We start from the raw sequence: 15348 nt of genomic DNA on the forward strand, positions 1-15348 counted from the left end.
CCAGGACAAAGTAAGGAATCATATGATCTGCAATCGTTGCCAGCTGTTCACTGGCCTTTATTGAAGGTGCTATTATTAACTTTTAAAATTCTAAAAGGCTTAAGGCCTGATTATCTGAGGGACTGCCCCTCCTGTTATGAACCTGTCCAGCCATTAAGATCTGCAGAAGCTTCCCTTATCAGAAGTTTGTATATCTGGCATGGGAGGAAGCATTGCATAGAATAATAGAATCACAGGGTTGGAAGGGACCATGGAGATCCCTTTCTTGCATTGTTCCCAGCCTTGGAATGTACTCCCCTATGAGTTACATTTGGCCCCGATTCTTGCAACATTAAGAAAATTTGTTAAGAGGTATTTCTTTCTCCAGGCTTTTGATACTGATTGATTTTTTAAATTTATTTTATTTATTTAAGTTTTAAAACTTTGTGATTGTCAGATGCCTTGAATCCTCTCAAGTAGAAAGGCTGAAAATAAATCAATAATAAAATAAATCCAATTAAATCTACCAAATTGGCATTCCTCTCTCAATGCAGCAAGCTGACTGAGATTCAGGATATAATCCTGTTGTGCCCTAAAGGAAGGAATAAAGCAGAGACAATCTTTAGCTCCTGAATACTAGGGATTGGAGGTCATAACAGAGGACATATACAGAATGTCTTTCCTTTGCATATTTGAGAAAGAAATTTTCAAGGTAGATGTAGCATCTGAGCAGCATCTACATGCCCAGTTGGACAAAGATCTCCCTGTCTTCCAAGCTTCAAGAAAGAAGTCCTTCACCTACCTGTAGTGAAAAGGTGGCGGACCAAAGGCTCAGTTGTACTGTTCTTCAGACTAGTGCTGGCAGGTGAAGACTGGGTACGGCTAAGGGCTTGATGGGGTACAGTGCTGATGCTCAAGGGTGTCTGATAGAGCTGAAGAGATCTTAGTTGATGTGCATCTGCAAACACCTGTACATTTCACAGGAATAGTAGCCAGGGAGAAAGGGAGAGAAAAGAAAAAGAGATCAAAGGATCCATTACTTCAATATTTCACCAGCTTTAAAAGGCTGCCTTATTTAGCCAAACTACAGCATTTATGAGGCAGCTAGTGCTCACTGAAAGTTGCTTTTTCACTCGTCCATGTATATATGATTCTTCCTAGTACACAGTGAACTAAGAGAGTACAAAACATGTCATTCTGAAACATTTTAAGAGTGAAATTTCATGAAATGTCCTGTTTTGAGTATGAAATGGACAGTTTTGAAGCATTTCGGAAATGATTCAAGCCTGGAAATAAGCTCTTCCGAGCTTGAACCACTGTGTCAAGCTCAGAATGCTTCCAAAATGTCAAAATAGCTCATTTTGTGCTTGAAACAGTAATTTCATGAAATTTTACAGTTCAGCTGTTTCAAGACAACATGTTTTGCACAACCCAATAGAGAACTGTGGTCATTTTGTTAAAAAATAGGTTTCTGAATCATGAAAGAACTGAAATTTTATTTTAGACACCTATATGATTGGTATCAATCACACCTTACAGGAGGTCCTATGGATGTAACCTAATTTTATGCAGTTAGCCATCTAATTTCAAAAGTTCATTGCAAAAATTAGTTTAGACTTCAGACAAGAATGCACCGTCCCTTCCCTAAGAACCTACTGGTAAGATGGAAGAGTGAGAGGAAAGGAAGAGAGAGAAAGTAGGGGTGTGTGTGTGTGTGTGTGTGTGTTTGCTTACTTCCAAATCTGACCCAGATCTGCTTCCTGTTGCCTTGGATCCAATAGGCATGGCAAGCACAAAACATTATTCATGAGGAAGTGTGGACTTTGAAAGGAAACATTACCCTATCCTGACCTTACAAATATTTCAATTAATCACCGGAGAAGAACAATAATCCATGAGAACATACAGCTACTTCTGTGGTTCATATTTAACTATATTGTAGATAGAGCACCCCCTCCCAATTGTTTCTGAAACTGCAACACACAGGAAGGTTAATTTCTCTGCCAGCAGCAACAGGAGAAAAAAATCCTTCCACTCAGTAGCATCAACAGGATTTTTCCTCTAAATAATTTGTCTCCCATTTTTCATGCTGCTCTTTCATCAGTCCCCAGGAAAATTAAGACCACTTCACAAGTTCACCAGGGAGGCAGCACTTAACCACCCACTTGGGGATGAGTGAGGGATTAGGAGTAAGTCATCCACATCCCAAAGACTCTACTAATCACATCTCCTATTGTCCCTTCAACAATGCAGCCACCCTGGAAGACATTTATGGTGTCCCCCCTAACCAACGTTTTAGATGAAGAAGCTGCTTGGATAAGCAGCGAAACGTATCAAACCAAAAGAAAAGAAGTCCAGTTGCCATGACTCAACCTCCAGATAATTCAACCTGGATGACTGAGAGTCTTCATCAACATACATGTTAATATACTGTATTTGTTTAGTTTTTATTTTATTTTTTTGTGCGGGGGGAAGCCACCTTGATTTTTTGACTGGCAACATATAAATCCCATGAATAAATAGGCTATAAGGGGTTGGCTAATTTATTGTTGAGTGGGCTATGCAAATCTAGCCTATTAGATTAAGCAAACCATGGTCCAGCTGACCATGGATTAACGTGATCTATAAACATAGTCACTGACTCCTTACTGCAGCCATCACATTCTAGAATTTCCAGCCTGTGCAACCAATTGTTTTGATGGCTGGAGATCCTGGAAGCTTTTGGTCACAATAAATCTGGAAGGTACCATGTTGAGAAGGACACTCTATAGAGTACATTCACAGTATCAAAGACTTGGAAGAGACTTCAAAAGTAATCTAGTTCAATCCTCTGATTTAGGAAATCCCCTGGTAAATGGCCACTAAGTGTTTGTTTAAAATTCTAATGACAAGTGGACTACCTTCAGAGGCAGTTTGCTCCACAATCATAAGAGGTTACCCAGCCAGGAGATTCTTTATAACGTTTAGTTAAAATTATCTTTCTTGTACTTTGAATCCAATGGTTCAGAACTGCACTGGAGGAACAGAAGGCAAAATATTCCAGCCCTGAGCACAAAATTATCCAGGATTATACTTCTAATCTCCCAGATGTTACTGATTAGAACCTCCAGAATTCTCACCACTGATCATGTTGCTAGGGTTGCTAGGCATTGTAGTTCAGGGCTGCAATAATTGAATAGTTTACAGCCTTTTTTTATCCGCACTATTGCTGAGATTTTCAAGATGTGGTCATCTTCTGTAGTGTGATTATCAGATCACACTGGGGGGAAATGGAGCTTGGATATGTTGTGAAATGATCAACATGACTCAACCCTTCATCTGACTGGTATTGTGAATTATGCTTAACTGATTAAATATGGGATTCCGCGGCAAATTCAAATCAAGAATTTTCCAAATATATGGCATCCATTTTAACAATAGCACCCATACCATATGCATGGTGAGTCTTAAGCTACCCGTCAATGTTCCTTTGGCATACTTTCTTTTTGAACCCTTTCAACCTAACTCTGATTTATTTGCTGACCCTCCTTTTCTTCTGGAGGAAGGAACTTCCATTTCTTTGCCAAACATACATTCCGGTGTGGAGTTGATGAAACTTTTAGATGCACAGAAGTGAAAGGAAGACAGATGACTCATAATCAAGGATGATGTGCAGAAGCCGGAAGTATGCTCAGAAACCAAGGGCGAGAGAGACAGAAAGGGTGACTGTAGTGTAGGAGATGAGTCACTCTCCCTTTTGGAGACTCCATTATCGCTGATGAATGGGGATGAAGAATGGGAAGCAAGAAATATAGTCATCCAACTCCTTCTCTGGGCTTACAGTTCCTTGCAATTCACTTTTTCTGTGCTATGAAGCACCTCTTTCCCTGTTCTTCCATGGCCATATCATTCTTCCTACTTTGATCCAGCCTTCCTCAAACAGAGGTCCTCCAGACCTGCTGGATTATAGTTCCCATTTCCTCCCATCAAATAGTTATTCACTCCACCATCCAGAGTATGGTAGACAACAAAGGCAGCAGCAAACAAGCTCAGCATGAATGGGAGAGGTGAAATGTTTGATCTCCAGTAGGACTGCTGTTGCTTTGTGCAATGTTTTATGCTTTCCATTTATAAATGATGTCATTATTTTTACTTTAAAAACCATACTATACTGATATACGTGATATTTATGTCTAACAAATACGCATGACCATTCAAATGGGGCATACCTCTGTACCCTTCTGCTTTATTTCTGTTTCACAGCAAAATGTCAAAAAGCAGTATGGCAGCTGTATTTCTTAGTGGCATCTGCCAGGAACAACCTAAACATATTTTCTGCCTTTATGCCCATTCCGATTTACAGAGGTACAATTTCTGTGCCATTTCCATTCTTCTCTGCCCTCTATCTCTTCCATGCCATTTGGCTAGCAGTACTGCAAAAATGGAGAAGCCATCCACAATCCATCAAGACAACCTATGAAATAATGGAACCCCACTTTCTCGTGAGTCTTCTATTGAAGAGCAGGAAAAAGGGGCTATGGGTTTTCCTTACCACCCCAGGAATTAACTGCCATGCCTAAAAGCCTGTGTTGTGCAAAGCAAGCTTGAATTCTCACATTTTTGCATATGTGAAGGCACAAAGTCTCATACCTCACAGAGAGATTCTTCACTCTCATATACAAGGATTCCCACATATTTGGCCACCTTGCTGTAGAAATGAACAAACATAAATGCCCCCCCCCCCCAACACTGCATCTGGCCCTGAAGAGGAGAAGCCTTTTGCAATAGGATGAAGTTTCTAACAGTCTCTTTCCTGTGACTTCAGCAGAAATTTCACTGACACCTAATTTTAAAGAGGCCTCACCTGCCTGTAAGTCACTCCCAACTCCTCAACCTCCTGTTCTTCTTCCAGCCTGTTGTCTCCATCTTCATCTTTCACTCGGAGACAGCCTTGCTCTTTGATTACCTCTTCCCTCTCTTCCTCATCCTCCTCGTCCTCCTCCTCTTCCTCCTCTTCCTCTTCTTCCAAGCCATCCTGTGTTCCCTCACTTTCTATTGACCCATCCAACACAAAAGGCCCCTGGCCCAGGCCCAAACCAAGGCCCAAAGGCTCTTGTTGTTCCGTTAGTTCCTCTTCTGTTTCTTCAGGGTGGGTGGTAGGTGGCCGTGGCAACTCACCAGTCTTAGTGATTATCTGCAAGAGGGGAAAAATTAAGAGAGAAAAACTGATTGCACTTTAATTACCTAGTAATTTTGAGGTCAATAGTAGGAACCTGGCAGCCCAGGGGGCAAATTAAGTCAATTTACAGCAAACACACAGCTCTGCTCTTCTGGTGACTTTGACTCTCTGAGCCTCCTTTTCAGTTCTCTTAGCTGCTTACAGGACAAAGAGGGAACTGAGAGAGATACATATGCTGTTCAATTTCCCCATTCTAAACAGAATAAAGTAGCTGGAAGATTTCAGTCCCAGGGAGTTGGGATACCAGCTAACAGCTACTTCCTTCATATCCAAATGGATTACACAAACATTTGCCTGAGCCATTTCTTCCTTTACCCACCTTTCCCAGTTGAATCTGCTGCTGTTTCTGCTTCTCCAGGAAATGTTGGTGCTGTTGCTGCACAACCAAATGTTGCAATGCTTGGGGGCTCTGAGGCAGTGGGGACGACTGGGTGCGGCTCAGCGGACGATGCCGAGGCAACTTGCTTACAGTGCGCAGGTTGGAGGGGATGCGTTCCCCCGTCACTAGAGGGGATTGGCCGTGCAGAGGAACTGTAATGAAAAGACCAGGCATTATCGTGAAGACGCTTCCAGAATATTGCATCACATCACATTTAAAAATGAAAAGCCATAAGCCATGTAACTAGATCTCATCTTTCTTTTTATTTACATGGAGGTATTAGTAGTATAGCAGCTTGAACGTGCACACAGTTTCACAAAGTTCATATTTTGATTTGCCCAAAAAATCCAAAAGTTGGCTGGGTGGCTGTATTTTGCAGAGAGGAAAGTTATCTCAAAGCTGCAATTAGAAAGGCTTGCCTACAAGGGCGCCTATCGCTGCCACTGACCCAGCGGTGGCTTCTATAGGAGAAAGAATGGGGTAAGATGAAAGATAAAATTGAATTTGCTTTTAGCCAAAGGCCTTTGCAATCAAATACACAAAATAATCTGAAGTCTAAAAATGTACCAACTTCTTCATTTAATTACTCTAAAACCAATAAAAAACTAGATTTCAAAACATAAAACTGTTGCGCACACTCATCCCCTTTGCAATCAACTCCAGTTCCAGAGAGAAAATCTGCTTGTACTTTTCTGGCTGCTACAGCCAATTTTGCAATCTACTCTGTAATGAAAGCTTTTATCCGTCAAAACTTTTATCACTATTTCAGTATCTGTGAAGCTGTTTCATTGCTGAGTAAGACAGGACGAAAAGTTCCTTCTTAGATTAACATATATTTGGCAGGAGGACAAGTAACATGGATGACCTTTGATTATTCCATTACCACAGATACATTCATGGTTAAGCAAGGGAAAATAGGAATATCTGCCTTCGAGGAGAGCTGTGGGCATGCGCTGAAATCCCAAGTCAATAAATGCTCCCTACAGTGAAGACAAAAGTTAGGTTTTTGAATAGGATGGTTTATCATAAATGGTGTGGAAAGCGATATACTACCTGGAAATATGTGACAATCACAAACTCATAATCATAAATCTGACTATTTAGGTTGGCTCTGGGTTCTCCATTCAAAGCAGTCTTAATGGAATACAGATCTACTCTTGATTGACTAAACTGTGTCCATCTTCCTGATTTCAACAATTCTTCCTGATAATATAAACTAGGTAAGCTATGTTCTGCATTTAAAGCAACCTCTCTCAGTATTGCAATACTGATTCATTAATACTTGCTGCTGTCAATGATAAAGCTGTTTCCCTTATAAAGTGCTGCAGCAATCCTTAAAAAAAGGATTCTGCTGACAAATTTAATTTGTAGAATTTCAAGAGCCTTGTTATTGCTTGTTCCCCAGACCTGAGCCATACAACAATGGATCTACACAGGCTGCTGGCCCTTGGTAAAAAAAAAAAAAAATCTTGATTGTATCATATTAGAGATTGCCATTTTAATGTCCTGATTGTGAGAACTTAAAGTACTTTGCTTTTGATATATACTCCAGATATTTAAAGGAGCACATTTGTTCTATCTCCTGTCCTCTTTGCGCGCTTTTGATCTCTTGCCAGAAACAATCACTTCAAACGTTTGATTCCTGATTTCATTTTCTAGCAGAAATTACTCATTTTGACCAGCAGCCCATTAAGATAATTCTGTTTCAGAAGAATTATGTAGTACCCTGTTACTGAATAGCAACCAATAAAAAGGAGCTCAGTGCCTCATAAGTGAGCTGCCTCTGGTAGGTAGGGAGAGCCTCCATGGGTACATGCTTGGTCAATTATCAGCACTGCCCAAGATAGATACGGGACAATGATGTCATTGACTTTCATTGAATGCTACACAGCGGTGCCCCACCTACTCCATCTCCCCTTATTTCTCTGCTGCTTCCAGCAACACTGGCTGAGTCCTACATTTTCTATCCCATGCCCAACCCTTGTGCGAGCACTCACTATGCTAACTCACATCTTGACCTGCTCACCAGCAATTAGTGTATTCTGTTGTCGAGCCTGTTCCAGAAGCAGGACGTGTTGAAGCAAGGAAGCGTGCCCGTGATTGTTGGTCTCTCCTTCAAGGGCCACCCCCAGAAGGCAACTGGGAATAGACGACATGCTGAGGAACTTGCTTGTCAAGGCACCTCCCTGGCGCAATGACTGGATGGTCTGGCGCTCTGCTTCCTGCTGTGTGGTTAGGTTTGGGGAGGCCTAAAGCAGAGAGACAAAGAGGCTTGCAAGTGCCACAGAACTCCCGAGTGCCAACATCCAAGCTGTTTTAATCTACTATCCACTTCCTGCACTTCCCTATTCCTGAGGAACCAAACTTTCCAAACAATTGTTGAACCCTGCAGGGCAGGCATACTCAGAAAAGAAGAACCATTTAGATTTCTGGAAAGATAAAGATATTTATTGGTGACAAGGTAAAGTACAGAATCATAAAAGCCTGTTAAAGCAATTCTCCAGTTCAACGTATACGTTGCATAATTAAGGTGGAGTTACTCTGAGTCACTTTCTCACGCTTACCCCCTCCTCTGGGCTGGGGTGTCTCTTTGGCAATAGTTTTGTCTTCTCCCCTATATTCCCAGGGCCTTCTAGATACTCCATCATAACAATATTCCCACAGTTAAGTATTTTCGAAATGATGCTGTTGAATTACAACTTCCAGCATCTCTCGCCCCTGCCCGATTCGGGCTGGGGCAGACAAGAGTTGTTGAAGTCCAGGAATATCTGGAGGCTACAAATTCCCCACTCTTGCCTTAATCTGATTAATGTTGTGAATGTTTATGGTTGTGATTCATCTTTTATTGTGTATTACCATAATCATGCTAAGTGTTCAATAAATGGAAGGGAGAGATAAAAGCTGAATAAAGAAATATCTAGAAAACTTTGTCCTTCCCCCTACATCCCATAAATTCATATTAACCAGGTTCTGTAGTGCACTGGAAGGGTCTACCTCCTGCAGCACATTTAGGAAAGCGTGATGCTGAAGAGGGTCCAAGTATGGAAAGGGCGTCTTTGGGTATTCCCAGCCTCATGAAGATATCACTGGATAGCCTTAAGTATATTAATTCCCCACCCTATCTTTAGTAATTAGACCAATTATCTCCCCTTATTTACCCTTTCTGCTTCTGTCATTTCCCTTGTGCCTACTTCATACTAAAAGCCCCTGTGGTAGAGATCCATTCGACCTACTTTTTGTAAAGCTCCACATGTAGCTATTGCAATTATAGTGATTTTAGGAATAAGAACAGTAGCAGAAGTAGGAAAACTCAGGCTCCAGAAGCCTCACTGATTTGGGAGAGCACTTTTTCCCTTACCTGATTGTTAATTTAGGCTCCCCAAAGTCCTCCAAACTGATTTGATTCAAATGAGGGTAATCCAGAAATACTTTGCACCGTGAGAGAACAGCAGTATCCAGCGGACATATATTGGGGCATGGTGACCTAGCACAGACTAGCAGTCCACCACATGACTAGATTCAAGTTCAGGACTAGACTAATTAATAGAGGTCTGGAGAGCTTGCTAATTTCAACTGAGCCTGGATGTCTGGAGCACATACATAACTATAAAGCTATTTGCTACTCTTGGATGAGGAAAACAAATCACAGCAGAGAATAGTAGAACAAGAAATCTGCCAGTTAGCTATTTCTAACTTCTGACACTGAAAATAGACAAGCTGTCAACTGGGCATAACTGTCACAGGTCAAGTCCTGAGCCAAATTTGGTACATGTCATCAGAAAGAAGTAATAAATAGGACACAGCTTGGCACCAGCTGGTTGTGAGAAAACAAAACCCAGAGACTAGTGCTATACTAAAAGCAGAAGGAAGAAAGGAAAGAAGGGAGGGAGGGAGGAATTATATATATACATTGGGCTGGCTCATCAAATACTAGGGCCTCTCCCATTGTACTGGAAAGAAATGAAGCAGATCTGGAGCAAGGGCTGGGCTCAGGCGTTAATACAGAGGTGCAAAATTTGTGGTCCCAGGGGTACCTGCTGCCCCCAAAAGCGTGGAATGAAGTCTCCAAAATTATTCCAAAAGTTGCCATCAGAATTATAATTTTTAATGTGTTAGGAAAGGGAAATGGTTGAATAAATGATTAAAATTACTGTACTAAACTTTCATTTTGATTAACTTTAAATTAAGTTCTTAATTTGAAAAAATTTGGAGCGAATCTCCTGCATGTCACTGAAAGTTTTTCAGACTATAAAGCTGTATTCCTTTGCTTTAGCATCTTCTAAGAGTTGGAGGCCAGAAGATTAATAAAGAGTTAGAATAAAATGACGATGTTGTAATGTTGTTAATGATTTATCCCTCTTTGATCATTCTGACTCTAAGTGGTCATACAAATAGTTCTTTACAGAAATTGATCAGCAGCTGGTTAAAGATAAAACGTGCAGAACTGACTATCCCATGTTACTGCAATGGCCACTGCCATAAACAGAACTTCAAACTGGATGAATATATGATAAAAAGAAGTATCTTTTCACTTGAGCTCAACTCCTGGCAATTATGCAGACATCCAAGTTGTTTTTCTGGCAACAATACAGCAGTGGTTTTCCCCTGCTTCTTCTAGGATTTTTCCTTTTAACTTCCAAGTCTAGTTGACAGCCCTGGTATCCCCTAGTGGTCTCCCATCCAAGAACTAATCAAGCTTGATTCTGCTTAACTCCTGAGCCAAGATAAGCTCTGACAGGTGCTGCCACCTCCTGAAACGAATACAGAGAGAAGGGAAAAACACAAACCCTGCATGCTAGCTATGCCAATTAGACATGAACTCCACATTTTGAAATGTTTGAATTTGCTATATTTATACTAGTTAAAAACCCATCAAAATAAACTACTATATGTATTCGCTCTTTAGCTTTTCCCTTTCATGACAATAGGACTGTCAATATTCCGGTATGGCCACATTTAATATGGTGGGATGTGTGCAGTGAGTGGGGTGACATGAGGCTTGTAGGGAAGGTTCTAGGAGCAGCTTTATTTTTGAATGGTGATATCTTACTGGAGGGCCTACACTGTAGTTTTCATTTATTCAATTTCATTATTTCATTTGTTTCATTTCATTTACTTGCTATCTCCATATCTACAAATTTCCATAAAGTTTTTGGGGCAGCCCATACTCACATTGAGGTGTGAATTTGTCACTGTGACAGTAGCCTGGAGTCCTAAGGAGATATTGGGCAGTGATGGAGAAGTGTATAGGCTGAGTTGGCTCGCTGATCCATCCACGGTGACAGCTTGGTGCTGGGGCAACATCTGCTATATAAAAGGAAAAGAAGGATTAGGGGACAAGGAAATGGAGAGGGGTAGATAAGACAATACAGATAAATAAGAATATGTACTGTATAGCAAGAAAAAAGACTTGATATTCTCCTAGCTCCTTAATGTGACCTCATTAACAAGGCAAGACAGAGCAGACATATATCCTGGGATATAAAAACCCAAAATACTTATTTTCTTATTTTATTTACATAGTACTGTATATCCAAGAAACAAAATAGTAAATAGCAGGGGGATTAATGTCCCTAAATAATAGGCAGTTAATATACAGTCTAGATGTTTCGGGCTATGCTGGCCAAGAATTATGGGATTTATAATCTGATACATCTAGCAGGCAGAGTTCGAAAGACTGGTATAAGCTTTTCCTCTTTAATTAACCTCTGCTAATCAGAGGAGATTTACATGCGCTTGATAATCTGAGAATCAGCCTAGCAAGAAATTATGGTTGGTGGCATCAAAACTCATTGAGAAAACAAAGAAGATTAAAATTCCCCAATTCTTTTCTGAGAAAAGTTACCCGCGAAAGAAACCCGAATTCATTTTTGTGCCAAATCTAAACTTGGACTGGATTGGGTCTCTAAGCTGTATACAATCATACAGCTGTCATTTCAAGGCAGCTGGGGCTCATCTCTTGTAAAGAGGTATTCATTGCTTTCTGGAGCCATTCATTTCTAATCCCTTAGACGCATGAAGGAGGACACAAGTGGTTGGTTACACTTCTCCAAGTATTCTGTCCACATCCTCAGTCTGCATCAATTGAAAATGATCCCACCAAACTAGACTGGACACTGTTTTGGATTATTCATGTAATTGCATCAATGATGATGAAGGATTCCAGCAAATATTAATTATTGTCCTTAAAGTGTGTTATCAACCTGTCACAGGAAACCACTACCTCTCTTCTAGCATTTGATTTTAATCACTTATCAGCTGGGCTGAACAACTACCAAAAATGCAATGAAGGCAGCTGTTGCTGTGTCCATCCTGTTTCACCCTATGTCATTCTTCTCTGCTGCAGCTGGCCTGGCTGCACAGTATCGGCCACTAACACAGTAGATCCATTCTCTTTCTCCTGGTGCTACAAATGCAATGCTTCACCATTAGCAGTTAGAGCACCCTCTTCCTCAACCCTACGCTTATTACAAATAGCACGCCTTATTGGAAAATGGGAAAGCGGATGACCCACTGGGAGTACATGTTGGTATTATTTTTAAAATAAAACTGTAATCATATGCTCCAATTTGATATAGAATGGAAGTCAGCCTTTCTTGCATACATGCACACACACACACATGCATACATATATACATACACTCTGTTCCAAACTGTTATGTATACATTAACTGCATAGTGCATAGATTTGCTATCTGGACTGTTCCTGGCTCAAGATAATGTTAGAGATTAAAGTAATTAAATTCCTCATAGACTTTTTCAAAATCTTTCTTATAGATCTAGATGATGATGATGATGATGATGATGATATTATAAGGGTATTTCAAGCAGGGAATAAGAGCTTGGAACAAGGAGCTTAAATGACATTGTTCTTTGCAATGTCCAAAAGCAGAACTGTCCAGCAGATGGTGCTTTGTTTTCTAACAATGGGAAAACACGCTTCGGAAATCTGCTGGGGGAAGGGACACTGAACCTGTCATGTAGAAAGTAATTATAGGCCTTTCTGCTCTGCAGCCCAGCCCAGCCCAGCCCAGCAGAAGTCAAGGTGGAAAAAAAAAAAAAAAACCTGCATTGAGCACAGTGAGAGAATGGGAATGCCCCAAACATTTCCCCCACAGAAACAGGATAAATACTAAGTGAAAATCAGAAGAGGATATTCAGCTTTGCTTTCTAGAGAGAAAACAACTTCCCTCCCCAGGGAGCATTCAGGTTGTTACCAAGAAGTTTGGCACTGTCCATATAAAGACTGCATAGAATCACACGCTTCTCTTGGAAAGGAGAGGAAAAGCAATGTTTTTCTTCACAGACTTCCTATCACATTAAGAGCTTTTGTTAAACAGAAATAGTCAATGTGTGGATTTGCATAAATTCAAATAAACAAGTAGCAGTAAGAACTGAAAAGCACTTTCAAAACTACTCTGAAGAGTGTACTAGTAAAAAAAGAAAGTGACTTTGTAGTAAGCAGGCTAACCATTTCTCTTCACAGTGAACTCAAGCAGGGGGTCAGAAAGGGGATATGGGTAGCTGTTTATTCACTGGAAGATAATCTTTTATCACCTATGGCAGGTATGGGTAACCCACAGGCCACATATGCCAGCTTGCTGCCCAAAATTGTGCTGCCAAATCTAACAGCAAAAAGACCAGATTTGGCAATGTGATTCTATCTATCTATCTATCTATCTATCTATCTATCTATCTATCTATCTATCTATCTATCTATCTATCTTTACTTTTCTTTTAAAAATGAGGGTGGAAATTAGAAAAGAAAGTTCTGAAAGGTAAATCACACTCTTCCCAGTAATTTCCTCCCCCCAATAATATTTTTTTAAAAAACTGAAAAAATGTACCAAAATGGCATAGCCAACATTCGGCTGCAAAATGGCCAATTTTCAGTGGCAACATTTACAGATAAAATATGTAAATAAATATATGAATGGAATAGGTTGCCATGGGGCAAACTACTCCCCTACCCGCACAAATCCCATCCAAGAAATAAGAAAAAAAGTTGAAACTTTTTAGCCCTTTATCACTGGAAGAGAAGTTTCAACTTTTTTTCTGATTTTATTTTTTGTCACTGGACATTCCCCTATAGCGTGTCAGGAGGTTGAGCTCTAGCCCCATCCAAGCAGAACAAGTAGCCTGACAAATTCTTAAATGCAAAGGTGGCTCTATTCATCCATTTATTCAGCCTAACCTAACACATATGAGGTACTTTCCCAAACCAGCTCTCCTGTCTAATTCAAGCAGGGGTTTGACTTCTTGAACATCATCAAAATGGAAGCTATATAATCTCCATGCCAGGGGGGTGGGAAAGAAATGCTGTTCCAGAAGGCAGGCATAGAAAAGGCATTCTTTCTTGGTCCCATAAAATGACAATGTTTAATCAAAGTGACCCAGAGCATGCCCACTCTGCTGACTGTACAGGATGGGCAGAAACACGGGTAATGAGCCCTATGCCATAAAGAGCTTTATAGGTGGTAACCAATATCTTGATTTGCACTCAGAAGTCAACTTTCAACCAGTGCAGTCCCCAGACCAGTGGTGTCACACATTAGCATACCGGGGCACGCTCATTTTGGATCAGCTGTAGCTTCCGGCTGGTCTTCAAGGGCATTCTCATGTACAGTACATTCAATAGTCTACTTGTGAGGCGACTAAGGCATGAGTGATCATTTGGAGGGCCTCCCAATCCAAGTATGGATACAACTGGTATACAAGATGAATCTGTGCAAAGGCCTATTATATGTGCAAAAATGAGACTCTGAAATACCCACAATGGAGGAATGGTTGGTGAAGATGACAGAACTAGCAGAAATTAACTTGTTTGATTAAAGATCCATAACTACATTTATTAATGACTGGAAACCCCTTATGGACTTTTTGCTGAAAAAAATAGAAAAATGAACTTGTGATTTATGGGTTTGAGGATTAGAAAGGTAGACTATAGAAAGAAGGAAATTATGATGTAACCTTAGAGAGGGTAAAATATAAATGCATTTATAACCGCTGTCAAAAAGATCAGAAACCACTTCTTCATAACCTTTTCTTCTCTCTCTCTCTTTCTTTCACTTTCTTTTGTTCTTTCTTTTTTCATTTTCATTTTCTTTTTCTATTTTCTTTCTTACTTATTCACTATTCATTATTTTCTTTCTTTTCTAATGTTTGTATTGTTTTTATCTTGTTGAAAATTTCTTCAATAAAAGTTATAGTTAAAAAAAAGCTTAGGAAGACAAGTAAGGCATGTTTTACCCCGTTGTTATTCTCAAACTTATTCTGCGAGGCTAAGGCAATGACAGGCCAAGTCTATTGGAGTGCCTCAGATCAGGGCACCCATATGAGCCCAGGTCTCTCTGGCCCAAATCCCAACACTCCATGGTTCAAAGCAACAAAGAGTGGGCTGAATATGTAATTGTGGGAGACATTCGCTATTGGCAAGGAGAGGCAAAACTGTTGAAAAACAGAACCAAACCAATTTGGCCCACTGAAGACAAAGGGAAGGAAAGAGACACAGCAGCATGCTTTCACCAGCCTTACCTCAGTATGTATATTAGGCACTGACCCAGTAAGCCCATTTTCTGTGATGGCGCTGTTGGAGCTATTTGGGGAGCTCGGGCCAGATCCAGGAGCACTGTTGCACATTGAAGACACTGCAATGAAATTTGGGGGAGGGGGAGAGATTGTCACCGTGTCAGTCCTTGAAGTGAAGTCCTTCCACTAAATTAAGATGCTGTTGTGCCCAAGTAGGCTGTTGAAAATTTCACTTTGTATTTTG

General features: G+C 40.5%; 1 protein-coding gene across 6 annotated transcripts in view; it reads right to left on the reverse strand.

Annotated features, from left to right (window-relative positions):
- The window catches only part of HDAC5 (histone deacetylase 5), a 117915-nt gene that overhangs the window by 23045 nt on the left and 79522 nt on the right, over nucleotides 1-15348 (reverse strand). For 4 of the 6 annotated variants that reach the window (XM_088143516.1, XM_088143522.1, XM_088143521.1 and 1 more), the window contains 6 exons: nucleotides 15111-15223; nucleotides 10749-10883; nucleotides 7603-7825; nucleotides 5517-5728; nucleotides 4823-5152; nucleotides 782-947 (listed from right to left, as the gene is read on the reverse strand). In XM_088143516.1, the coding sequence (XP_087999642.1) occupies nucleotides 782-947; nucleotides 4823-5152; nucleotides 5517-5728; nucleotides 7603-7825; nucleotides 10749-10883; nucleotides 15111-15223 (1179 nt within the window). The remainder of the gene's footprint in view (nucleotides 1-781; nucleotides 948-4822; nucleotides 5153-5516; nucleotides 5729-7602; nucleotides 7826-10748; nucleotides 10884-15110; nucleotides 15224-15348) is intronic. The other 2 variants (XM_088143518.1, XM_088143519.1) reach the window with 1 other exon arrangement.

This window comes from Python bivittatus, unplaced genomic scaffold (assembly GCF_059951505.1).
Source record: "Python bivittatus isolate LINGU-HERP-01145 unplaced genomic scaffold, Pbiv_v1 ctg000410_np1212, whole genome shotgun sequence".
Lineage (NCBI taxonomy): Eukaryota > Metazoa > Chordata > Lepidosauria > Squamata > Pythonidae > Python > Python bivittatus.